The sequence below is a fragment of the Leopardus geoffroyi genome, chromosome B4 (assembly GCF_018350155.1).
Source record: "Leopardus geoffroyi isolate Oge1 chromosome B4, O.geoffroyi_Oge1_pat1.0, whole genome shotgun sequence".
Classification (NCBI taxonomy): domain Eukaryota; kingdom Metazoa; phylum Chordata; class Mammalia; order Carnivora; family Felidae; genus Leopardus; species Leopardus geoffroyi.
The window spans coordinates 23583624-23597320 of record NC_059341.1 but is presented as its reverse complement, the minus strand read 5'-3'; the positions used below and the strand labels follow the sequence as shown (position 1 = coordinate 23597320).

Here is a 13697-nt window from a genome sequence, read left to right as displayed (position 1 = left end):
ACTATAACTCTCTTCAAAACTTTCATGAGCAATTCTGGTAGAGACCACACCAGGAACAGAGAAAGTAGGTAAGGTATTTAACAAATAGGAAAAGTATAGGTCACATTTATATCATCAAATGATTAGACCTTTGGGCTATACTAGATTTACTGAATCAAAAAGTCTAGCCAGAAGTTATAAACTTCATTTCTGTAAAACACAGAGAAGTCAAAGAGCCCTGGCCCAATAAGCAAGTTACTTCTCTTGTCAAGAATGATTTATGCATGTGCATCCATGCACATATACACACCCCATGTAGGAAAAAAAAAACCAAAACACCTTTACTATCAATTTCCGATACATCATCTCTCCAATTCTTTTACCTAAAACAAAATTACTTTCCTTTCTAGACTCAATCAATAGTATATTTTAATCTCCTTTTTTTCCCTGTGTCTTATGTTCTATCCAAACGTTCATTTAGTAACCTGACCCATTCTGTCTTCAGAGCATGAACACTAACTTATTTGAAACCACAAGGCACACAGTATAAACTTGGGAACTATACATTAATATCTCCCAATGTAAACTGGGGAACTTACAGAAAAATACATGTTATAGAAGATGAAATAGATAGCTAATTAAGCGCGAAGTCAATACGATGAGGTATTGTAATGTTTCTGTTGGACACTATTTGTTTGGTAAGTCTTCTTTTCTGTTATTCTGTCCCAGGCATATTAAAATTATCAAGCAGAAGTGCTATCATTATATTTCCTTTTTAAAAATGTTTATTTATTTTTGAGAGAGAGAGAGAGGTCATGTGTGCAAGCAGGGGAGGGACAGTGAGAGAGAGGGACAGAGGATCCAAAATGGCTCCGCATTGAGAGCAGAGAGCCTGAGGTGGGGCTCGAACTCAGGAACTGTGAGACATGACCTGAGCTGAAGTCTGATGATGCTCAACCAACTGAGCCACCCAGGCACCCCTATATTCCTTATAAATGTCCATTCTTCTCCCTTCTTTTTCTCTGTATCTGATAATCATCAATAGGTATGGGTCCATCAGATGTCTTTCAAAATTGTATCCCAGTCAATGAAAGGGTCTTTAATAACTCCTTTGAACATTTATTAGCCTAAAATTTACTATTCTTTCAAATGTCCTTGCTTCATAAAGTACTTCATTCATTGAAGAGGCTTTAAAATTCCTTTATAGATTTCAGGCCTATGCTCAGTAATACAACCACTTCATTTGAATAAATATGAACCTTATAAATAAAAATAAAGCCAAATTATGCTAACATCTCAAAATAACATTAAAGAATGCTTTTGGTTTTGGTTTTTGTTTTTGAGAGAGCGAGTGAGCATGCACACATGTGTGAGTGAGAGGGAGGAGGGGCAGAGGGAGAAGGAGAGAGAGTGTCTTAAGCAGGCTCCTGAGCACAAAGCCCAACATGGGGCACAATCCCATGACCCTGAGATCATGACCTCAGCTGAAATCAAGGATTGGATGCTTAAGTGACTGAGCCACCCAGGTATCCCTAAAAAGTTTTTTTACTGACTGTTAGCACTAAAGTAATATTAATAAGGATTATCATTCTTAGTCCTCCACAATCAAGCAGATTCTATTTGGAAGTTACTTCAGTAGGACAATAGCCACTAGTTTAGGGTACAGTTCTAAATTCATCCAAGTATAATCTTTTTCATTCATTCATTGCATATATACTGTGCTTCAGATATGGTGACAGGTTCTGGGTTGTGAGCAAAGTAAATGTAGCATCTCCTTGTTCTCAAAGAACTAGAGTTTGCACAGGAAAATTACATTAATCAATTAATTGCACTTGTGAATGTACACTTACAAACTGAAATGGGGGTTGTCAAGAAAGACAGTGGGATTTCATGAGAAATTATTGTAAGGAATTTGACTCTGATTGGGGGGTCAAGGAAAGCTTTCCTAAAAAAAGTAAGAAGCAGAAATCTGAAGAATGACTAGTTGTTAATTAGGCAGAAGAAGTGGTGAGATGGAGGTAGGGGAAGGAAGAGAAGACTCTTCAAAATTGAAGGAAAAACATCCTAGGACAAGAGGCATATTAGTTTCTTATTGCTGCTATAACATATTACCACAAACTCAGTGGCTTAAAACAATACAGATTTGGGGCATCTGGGTGGCTCCGTCGCTTAAGTGTCTGACTTTGGCTCCGGTCATGATCTTGCAGTTTGTGAATTGAAGCCCAATATCACACACCCGGCTCTCTCTCAGCATGGATCCTGCTTCAGATCCTCTGTCTCCCACTCTCTCTGTCCCTCGCTGCTCACACTATCTTTTTCTCTCTCTCAAAAATGAACAAACATTTAAACTCCCCCCTGCCAAAGCACTACAGATTCATTATCTTACAGGTCTGGAAGCCAGAAGTCCAAAACGGATCTTACAGGGATAAAATCAAGGTATTCTTCAAGAGGCTCTAGGGAAGGATCTATTTCCTTGCCTTTTCCAGCTTCTAGAGGCTGTCTGCATCCCTTGGCTTGTGGCTTCTTTTATCCATCTTCAAAGTCAGCAATAGCCAGTCCAATCATTTTTCATGATACCATCTTGGTTCTCTCTCTTCTGCTTCTCATTATCATTGAGGACCCTTGGGCCCATCTAGATAATCCAGGATAATCTCCTTATCTTTATTTAGTCCTTTATTTAACCACATCTGCGAATTCCCATTTTCCACATAAAGTAACATATTTATAGGTTCAGGATGGTGGCCATTTTGGGGTAGCTATTATTATACCTACCATGAGAGAGATTATGTATCATTTATAAACTGAAAGAAGGTCAGAGTAGCTGGGTGCAGAAAGTGAGAAGATAAATGGTATTGGATGAGGCTGAGGAGGTGGGCAAGCACCACACTATACACATCATAAACCGTATCAAGGGTTTTGATCTTTATTGTAAGAACAGTGGGAAGCTAGCTATCAAAGTAGTGAAAAATTAGATGTTATATTTTAAAATATTCCTCTGGCTACTGGATAGAAAATGTATTTTAAAATAGCAGAGGTTTAGGAAAAAGATGACGGTGACTGCAGCTGCAGATACTCAGATAATTTTTATTCAGATTAGTGAAGTCATTTCAGTCTTTTAGTCCTAATTGGGTGATTCTATAACTTTGGTTAAACATCTTTCTGGTAGTTCTACAGGGAAGACAAAATGTTACCATGTACAACTTGCCATTTACAGTCCCAGGCATGATAAAGACTCTTTATATTATATTGCTTCTATTAATTACTGTGCATAACTCCATGCTAGTAAATCAGACAACTTCAGTAAAAGAGATGATTTCATGGAAAAATTAAAATGATTATACCCAAATAAATTCTATCTTAAGAGGAAATATAATTCAAGAAGTAGAAAACCTGAATAGATTAAGAACCCTTATAAACACTGAGTGAAGGCAGAGGATAAAAAAAATGGGATAATGGAGCAGGCAATGTTATAATTTGTTGCCCATTCCAAGGATTTTGGCTTCTACTTTAAGTAAAATGGGGACTCATAGAGACCAGGGAGAGACTATTACAAAAATCTGGAAGAGACTGATAGTGGTTTAGACACCAGGATGGCAGCAGTGACTGAGACGGGGGAGTAGCTGGGTTCTTGGTATGTTTTGAAGGATTTCTGATGGATGTAAGAAAAATAAAGTTGTCAAGAATGACTCCAAAGTTTTAGCCTGAGTAATGAGAGGGAGAGAGTTGTCATCAATGGAGATAGGGAGACTGACTTTGGGGGTGAGAGAGATCAAGTATCTCAGTTCAGAGCATGATAGGGAATTCTGGTAGACCCTCAAATGTATTGCAGAGTAAGCAGTTGAATATGAGTTTGGAGCTCAGGGGAAAGGTTTAAGCTAGAGATATAAACTTGAGAGTCATTGTATATAAATAGTATTTTTTTTTAATTTTTTTTCAATGTTTATTTATTTTTGGGACAGAGAGAGACAGAGCATGAACAGGGGAGGGTCGGAGAGAGAGGGAGACACAGAATCGGAAACAGGCTCCAGGCTCTGAGCGATCAGCCCAGAGCCTGACGCGGGGCTCGAACCCACGGACCGCGAGATCGTGACCTGGCTGAAGTCGGACGCTTAACCGACTGTGCCACCCAGGCGCCCCTATAAATAGTATTTTTAAATACTTTGAGGCTAGATGAGATCACCAAGGGAGCATGTAGACTATGAAAAGCTCTATGAGGACTGAACTCTGAGGCACTCAAGTATCAAGAGGTAGGAAAGAAGATGAAGAATGAGCAAATTAGGCTGAAATGCAGCAGTTAGTAAGGTAAGAGGAAAACCAAAAAGAACATGATGCCATAGAAGCCCTACCTTTTCCTTCTCTAACTTCTACTGATCTTTCAGATCTCAGTCAAGTGATATTTTATTCCCTAGACCTGGTTAGTTGTCTCTTCCAAGTGTCTCCACAGCATCCTGCCTCCACAGCACCTTAGTTGTTTTTTTTTTTTTTTCAATTATAATTGTCTATACTTACTCATCTCATTCTATACATTGTAAGCTTCCTGAGAGAAGAAATCAAATTTTTGTCACTCACAAAATATTCCCCGATTAGCATAGTACTTGACATGTAGTAACTGCTGAATACAAGTTGGTTGAACTGAATTAGTAAAATCGGTACTTACCTTCTGGTTACAGACAGGTTACTATTGTGATAGGAAGAGTCTACTAGGATTATCTATGCCACCAATACCACACATACATTCATTTTGTTTATTTTTCTATGTAACCATTTAGAATTTTTCAGCACGAAGTTTTTGGTATGTCTCATGGTTTGATTCAAGTAGAGGGGGAAGAAGAAGAAAACCAATATTTATATGTTTATGGTAAGCATACATACCAATCATACCTTGACAAGTTAGCTCACTTAAGCAGTTAACCCCATACTCACAAATTTCAGAATAAAAGTATGATTAGCTCCACTTTACACTTTATTTATTATATAAATATAAAGATATGTGTATATAAACATATACATATAAGCAAGTAACATTATATATGTGAACAGTTATATATATCATATATTATATATACGTGAATAGTTATATATATCATATATACATATATATGTATTTATATATATGTATGTGTGTATATAAACTAGTGTGTATATAAAGAATTATAAACTAGTAATATATGTGTTAACAGTTATATATATCATATATATCATATATATGTATATATGTGTACATATATACATGTGATATATATGATATATATGTATGCATATATGATATATATAACTGTTTACATATATAATACATTACTCATTTATATTTATATTACTGCCTGAGCAAAATAAAATAAATGGCTATTTTTAAAATACAATTATGTTACTTACCGGAAAATATAGAAGCAGAGACCCAAAAAGAATTGTTTCCAACAGAATAAGGCCCGATGCCCTGATGCTCTAAAAGAAAGAAAGAAAGAAAGAAAGAAAGAAAGAAAGAAAGAAAGAAAGAAAAAAGAAAAAGGCATTGTTAATTTACATTCCTAGCAATGGAAGAGCTTACCTATTGTGACAATGCCTCAACCAGTGAATGAAAAATGGCTAGTATTTCAGACAAGAGACCTTAACTGAAACATGCGAAAAGACTCACTATAAAGGTGGTGGTGGATTTAATGATATTGCCAGTGGCTTTATGGAATTTTGTGCCCTAAAATTTTAATCCATGAACAAACTGAGCAGCTGAGAACACTAGAAGATGCTTTCAATCCAAGAAATACACAGACACAAAATATCTTGCTTGTATTTCTGAAACATCAATCACTAAATGCAACGTGAAATATATACAAAATTATACGTGGTGCAAACATAGTATCTTCACAGGGAAATAATTTGAAGTAGTAGCAACAGATTTTGCAACAACAAAAAGAAGTTGAAAACCCAAGCCACAAGAGTCCATTCCATTAAAACAATGTCAGGGGGCGCCTGGGTGGCGCAGTCACAGTTAAGCGTCCGACTTCAGCCAGGTCACGATCTCGCGGTCCGTGGGTTCGAGCCCCGCGTCGGGCTCTGGGCTGATGGCTCAGAGCCTGGAGCCTGTTTCCGATTCTGTGTCTCCCTCTCTCTCTGCCCCTCCCCCGTTCATGCTCTGTCTCTCTCTGTCCCAAAAATAAAATAAACGTTGAAAAAAAAAAATTAAAAAAAAAAAAACAAAAAAAAAAAAAAACAAAAAAAAAAACAATGTCAGATAAATGACAGTCAGAAACAGGAAATTATAATATCTCTTCAAAACACTGCTGCTAGGACATTGTTAGACACAGAGGAATACTTTATGTAATCCCTCAAAGAACTCAAGGCTTTCATTAATCTAAGAATTTGCAATGGAGAAACAAGTTTAGACAGTGAACAGACTTGATTATTCAAGTGGCTTCTCACTATTGGTCTTTATTTTAGCTACCAGATGCTTTTAAGTGAAAAGAAAATTTCTATCAGCAAGACTTTAAGTGGGTTTTGGTTGGTAGAATTTCTAAGATTGCAAATTACATAAATACCTAATTATGAGTACTATTTTTTAAACTTTACAAAAAGATGACACTAAGAGTGAGAGTCCAAAACATTATACAAGACTGCTTATAAAACAATCAATGCAATATTTTTTTTTTTAAAAAAAAGGATAGGAAAAGAAGTTGCAAAGCTTAACGGAAAGGACAGACATTGGAGTTATCTTCATCTCAGTTTGAATTATGAAATAATCCCTGTGAGTTAGGCAACCTTGAACATCAATGTCTTCACCCATAAAATGTGTATCCTAATCTTAACCTTATTAAATCTGAGTTTAATAAAATATGAAGTATACATAATGGCTACTATTATGCCTGATACTTAGTAAGTAGGTATGCACTCTTCAAAGTAAAAAACAGCACCAGGATGATTAATTTGAAATTCACAGAAAGAGATATAAGTAGCAGTCATTTTTTTTTTCATGCTTGGGATCCAAATGGCCCCAGAAAAGCTAAAAGTGGAGGTCGAGAACCCAAGAGTTTTTTTTCTTATTTTTAGGGCCAGTAGTTTCTTAGCTATGTTACGACCATTATTACCACATAGCAGTGGTAGTGGTGCATATATTCTTACAGTAAATAACCTGTTTCCTTTTCATTTGGTAATGTTGAGCAATCTTCATAGCCCTTCACTGCCTAGCTCCTGGCTGAGCAGAGGAGGCTATAATTTCAAATTATTAATTGGAACTCCAAAAAGTAGTTCCATAACCAAATGAAAGGCCTATTGAAAATGTGCTCTTTTAGCACTCTCAACAATAGCCAAATTATGGAAAGAGCCTAAATGTCCATCAACTGATGAATGGATAAAGAAATTGTGGTTTATATACACAATGGAATACTACGTGGCAATGAGAAAAAATAAAATATGGCCTTTTGTAGCAACGTGGATGGAACTGGAGAGTGTGATGCTAAGTGAAATAAGCCATACAGAGAAAGACAGATACCATATGGTTTCACTCTTATGTGGATCCTGAGAAACGTAACAGGAACCCATGGGGGAGGGGGAGGAAAAAAGAAAAAAAAAAAAAAAAAGAGGTTAGAGTGGGAGAGAGCCAAAGCATAAGAGACTGTTAAAAACTGAGAACAAACTGAGGGTTGATGGGGGGTGGGAGGGAGGAGAGGGTGGGTGATGGGTATTGAGGAGGGCACCTTTTGGGATGAGCACTGGGTGTTTTATGGAAACCAATTTGGACAATAAATTTCATATATTATAAAAAAAAAATGTGCTCTTTCAGCACTCTCAATAATAGCCAAATTATGGAAAGAGCCTAAATGTCCATCAACTGATGCATGGATAAAGAAATTGTGGTTTATATACACAATGGAGTACTACGTGGCAATGAGAAAGAATGAAATATGGCCCTTTGTAGCAACGTGGACGGAACTGGAGAGTGTTATGCTAAGTGAAATAAGCCATACAGAGAAAGACAAATACCATATGTTTTCACTCTTATGTGGATCCTGAGAAACTTAATAGGAACCCATGGGGGAGGGGAAGGAAAAAAAAAAGAGAGGTTAGAGTGGGAGAGAGCCAAAGCATAAGAGACTCTTAAAAACTGAGAACAAACTGAGGGCTGAAGGGGGGTGGGTGGGGGGGGGAGGAGGGGTGATGGGTATTGAAGAGGGCATCTTTTGGGATGAGCACTGGGTGTTGTATGGAAACCAATTTGACAATAAACTTCATATACTGAAAAAAAAATATAAAGATAAAAAAAAGAAAATGTGCCCTTTCCTTCCTTTTTTTTTTTTTTTCAGAGAGAAAGAGAGAGAGAGAGAGAGAGAGAGAGAGAGAGAGAGAGAATGTGTGCACAGGGCAGGGGCAAAGGGAGAGTAAAATCCTAAGCAGGCCCCATACCTACCCTGGAGCCCGATGTGGGGCTTGATCTCAGGATCTTGGGATCATGACCTGGGCTGAAGTCTAGAGTTGGACAGCTTAACTGACTGAGCCCCCCAGGGACTCCATAATGTGTACTTTTCTCTTCAAAATATTCTTGGGCTGAGTTGGCTTCATGGCTTCACAGAACGAATAGGTAGCTAATAGGTGGGTCTTCAGGGACAAAAAAAGAAACCTCATGCTCCCTAAAAAATTTCCCCGTTGTCTTGGTACTGGAAGTTCTTTGATCTAGAACAAACCCTTTTATTTTATACCTGGTGCCAAGAATTAATATACTAGTGTTGTAAGTAATATGTTGACTTAAGTTCAAAGCAAAGAACAGAAATATTTTCTTAGAATCTAAGTGATAGGATGAGGAAGGAGAGAGGAGGATTGAAAAATGAAGACAGTGCAGTTACTCTGGAAAACAGTGTGGAGTTTCCTCAAAAAGTTAAAAGTAGAACTACCCTATGATCCAGAAATCACAGTACTAGGTATTTAACTAAATAATACAAAAATAAAATAAAACAAAACAAAAACACACTAATTCAAAGGGATACATGCACCTCAGTGTTTATAGCAGCATTATTTACAATAGCCAAATTATGGAAACAGCCTAAATGTCCATTGATTAATGAATGGATAAAGACGATGTAATACACACACACACACACACACACACACACACACACACACACACACACTGGAATACTACTCAGCCATTAAAAAGACTGAAATCTTGCCGTTTACAATGGACATGGACAGAACTAGAGAGCGTTTTGTAAGCAAAATAAGTCAGAGAAAGACAAACACCATACGATTTCACTCATATGTAGAATTTAACAAATGAAATAAAAAAAGGGAAAAAAAGAGAAAGAGGCAAACCAAGAAACAAACTCTTAGCTATAGAGAACAAACTGGTGGTTATGGAAAGGAGGTGGGTGGGGGGATGGGTTAAATAGGTGATGGGGATTAAGGAGTGCACTTGTGATGAGCACTGGGTGTTATATGAAGTGTTGAATCACTGTATCTTATACCTGAAACTAATATTACACCATATGTTAACTAACTAGAGTTAGTAGAAAAACTTAAAAGAAAAAAAAAAAAAAAAAAAACAAAGATGGACAAGAGAGATGATGAGCAGAATAACAGAACCCAAAGAAAAATTTCAACTCCTTCACAGTTGTGCCTGACATAGAAATGGTGGTATGAAACCCTTTCCACCAGAATTGCTAACTGCAAAACTCTTAGAAAACTTTATTGAAAGATGATCAACAATTACAATACACTATTTATATAAAACACTAACACACAAATCAATACCATATATTTTCCAGATATATTTAAATATACCAAATACAGATCTGGAGGATACATACCAAGCTGATAACAATGTTTTTTTTTTTTTTTTCTGGAGAAGTAGATAGATTTGGGTATAGATCAACTTATTCAAAAACATTTTAATTTCTTTGGAGATTTAGTCATGCATTGCTGTGTAATATGAATTTTAATAATTTAATAAGTAAAATTAAAGAAGAAATCTAAAATGTGTCATTTCAAGTTATTAGAAAATTCCACCATTAGGCATCATAATATACCAAAGGGCCTAAATGAAGCCCTTCCTAACTAATATCTACTTAAAAAGATTTTATTCAGTACCAACTTCCTGCATAAAATTATCAAACAGTATTTTTATGATACTTACAGGTGAATATAAACCTGGGGGAGTTATCATTGAGCCTAAGTCTCTCCTTTAGGATCTATAATGCCTAATGAATATAATTCCAGAGTTTACAAGAGAGGTGTACAGATTCCACTTCACTCTACCTCATCCCACCTGCCCCATTTCTTAAACTTTCTGAACTGACTTACGAGGATTTGTAACAGATATCAAACTTATATACTAAAGAAAAGAGCTCATAGTATGATACCAATCTTATCGAATTATGTCAAAGTCAATTTCTAAATTTCATAATCCTTGGATGCAAAGTAGAGAGATGTAAAATGAACCACAATTGCAATCGCCACAAGATTTGCCCATGAGGTAGGCACCCAAAGGAAGCTAAGTCACTGGAAGTAATAAGGTGACAAGAATGCTGAAGTCTGAATTTTTTAAAAAACAATTAAAATGCTTTGTCATTATTTCCTTGATCCTACAAGGACTAACTACTTCATTTATATTTTTAAAACATTTTTAGCCACTGGGGAAATTAATGTATATCTTACTAAAACAGTGCAGCTATTTTGAATTATGGCTGATTTCTTTAGCCTGGTAGTAATTAAAGTTTCTTTCTATTACAAAAGGAACCTCTGAGCAAGAAGGTATTTTTACACAGCTGTACCTCAGAAGGCAAAATGAAACTACAATAAAGCAACAGAATTAGATTCTGAAGAGAAAGAACTGGCATAAGTTTGGATTATAAACCAAGACTATAAATCTATATTATTTACAAAAAGAATTAGCTGTGATAGCAAGGAGAACGGACTTCTTCTATTTCTATAGAGAAATCCACAGACTGGGAGATTACAAATAAACACCTGATGAAATAGTTACACAATAATAAACTGGAAGCAAAATGTAAAAGTGGTCCTGAAAAGAAACCTGACATTGAGAGATATGAGGACACTGTTTTTCAATAATTTTATTTACAGTGATATTAATAAATGAGAACAGACTACATCCAGTTTGGCAGACTATATGCAATTAGTTTCTCTTAAGAAAATCTGTGATGAGGGGCACCTGGGTGGCTCAGTTGGTTAAGTCTCTGACTCTTGCTTTTGGTTCAGGTCAAGATCTCATAGTTCATGAGATTGAGCCCCCATTGAGCTCTTCACTGACAACATGGAGACTGCTTGGAATTCTCTCTCTCTCTCTCTCTCTCTCTCTTTCTCTCTCTCTGGTCCTTCCCCACTCGTGTGTGTGTGCGTGTGTGCTGCGCGCTCTCTCTCTCTCAAAATAAATAAATAAACTTAAACAAAAATCTGTGGTTAAATATTGAAAAACCATTCAGATTTAGAAAAATTTGTCAAGGAACAATTGCCAAAAATGGGGTCGGTTCAAATCAGTATTATTTTTTCCAAAAAAATTATCAGCAATAAAAAAGGTACAAAAAAAGCGGAAGGATATGTTCAGGACAGAGATTGGTAAAGTGAAATCAAAGCAATCCAGAGTTTTATTTTAATTATTTTTAATTCTGCATTCAAGCATAATTAACATATAGTGTTATATTAGTTTCAGGTATGTGATATAATGATTCAACACTTCTATACATTACTCAGTGCTCATCATGATATATATACTCTTAATCACCTTCACCCATTTCACCCATCCCTCCTACCTACCTCCCTTTAGGCAACCACTCCTTCTATATTTAAAAGTCTGTTTTTCTGTCTTTCTCTTTTTTGTTTTGTTTCCTAAATTCCATATATGTGTGAAATCATATGCTATGTGCCTTTCTCTGTCTTCACTTAGCATTATACCCTCTACATCCATCAGTGTTGCTGGAAATGGTAAGATTTCATTCTTTTTTATGCCTGAGTAGTAGTACGTTGTATATATATACACACACATACACACCACTTTTTCTTGATCCATTCCTCTATTAATGGACATCTGGGTTGATTCTATATCTTGGTGATGGTAAGTAATTCTGCAAGAAACATTGGGGTGCATATATCTTTTCAAATTCATGTTTTCATTTTCTTTTGGTAAATACCCAATAGTGGAATTACTGGATCATGTGGTAATTCTATTTTTAGTTTTTTGAGGAACTCCCATACTGTTTTCACAATTGTTGCACCAATTTACATTACACCAAGAGTGAGCAAGGGTTCCTTTTTCTCTACATCTTCACTGACACCTGTCATTTCTTGTGGTTTTGATTTTAGCTATTCTGAAAGGTGTAAAGTAATATCTCATTGTGGTTTTGATCTGCATTTCCCTGATGATGAGTGATGCTGAGCATCTTTTCATGTGTCTGTTGGCTACCTGTATGTCTTCTTTGGAAAAATGCCTATTCAGGTCCCTGCCCATTTTTTAATTGGATGGTTTTATTTTTTAGTATTGAGTTGTATAAGTTACTTATATATTTAGGATATTAACCCATTATCAGATATATCATTTGCAAATATCTTCCCCTATTCAGTAGGCTGTCTTTTTGTTTTGTTGATGGCTTCCTCTGCTGTACAATAGCTCTTCCTCTACAAAAGCTTTTTTTTTTTTTTTTTTTTTTGGTGCACTCCCAACATTTTAATTTTGTTTTTATTTCCCTTGTCAAAGGAGACATATCTAGAGAAATGTTTTTATGGCTCATGTCAAAGAGATTACTGCCTTTGCCTTCTTCTAGTTTTATGCTTTCAGGTCCCATATTTAGGTCTATAAGCCATTTCAGTTCATTTTTGTGCATGGTGCAAGAAAATAGTTCAGCTTCATTCTCAGTTTCTCATTGTTTATTGAAGAGAATGTATTTTTCTTATTGTATATTCTTTCCCACTCTGTCATAGATTAATTGATCATAAAAGCATAGGTTTATTTCTGAGCTCTGTATTCTGTTCTATTGATCTGTGTGTCTATTTTGTGACACTACCATACTGTTTTGATTACTATACCTCTGTAGTACATCTTGAAATCCAGGATTGTGATACCTCCAGTTTTGCTCTTTTTCAAGATTGCTTTGGCTATTGGATTTTCGGATTATTTGTTCTAGTTCTGTAAAAAATGCTGTTGGTACTTTGATAGGGGTTGCATTGAATCTGTAGATTTCTATGGCTAGTATAGGCATTGTCATCATATTGGTTCTCCCAATCCGTAAGCATGGAGTATTTTTCTGTTTGTATGTTTCATCTTCAATTTCTTTAATCAATGGTTTTAGTTTTTACAGTACGGGTCTTTCCCCTTCTTGGTTAAATTTATTCCTAATTATTTTATTATTTTTGGTGCAATTATAAATGGGATTGTTTTCTTAATTTTTCTTTATGTTACTTTATTATTAGCGTATAGAAATGCAACAGATTTCTATATATTCATTATGTATCCTGCGACTTTACTGAATTTATTTATCAGTTCTAGTATATTTTGGTGGAGTCTAGAGTTTTTGACATATAGTATCATATCACCTGCAAAAAGTGAAAGTTTTACTTCCTCCTTACCAATTTGGGTGTGCTTTATTCTTTTTTGTTGTCTTGTTGTGGCTAGGACTTCCAGTACTAAGTTGAATAAAAGTGGTGAGAGTGGACAGCCTTGTTTTGTTTCTGATCTCAGGAAAAGCTCTCAGTTTTTTAGCATTGAGTACGATGTTAGCTGTGGTTTT

At 35.8% G+C, this 13697-nt stretch overlaps 1 protein-coding gene across 1 annotated transcript in view; it reads right to left on the bottom strand.

Annotated features, from left to right (window-relative positions):
- The window catches only part of GPR158 (G protein-coupled receptor 158), a 426697-nt gene that overhangs the window by 131924 nt on the left and 281076 nt on the right, over positions 1-13697 (bottom strand). Inside the window, exon 5 of the mRNA XM_045462585.1 lies at positions 5353-5421. Coding sequence (XP_045318541.1) covers positions 5353-5421 — 69 coding nt within the window. The remainder of the gene's footprint in view (positions 1-5352; positions 5422-13697) is intronic.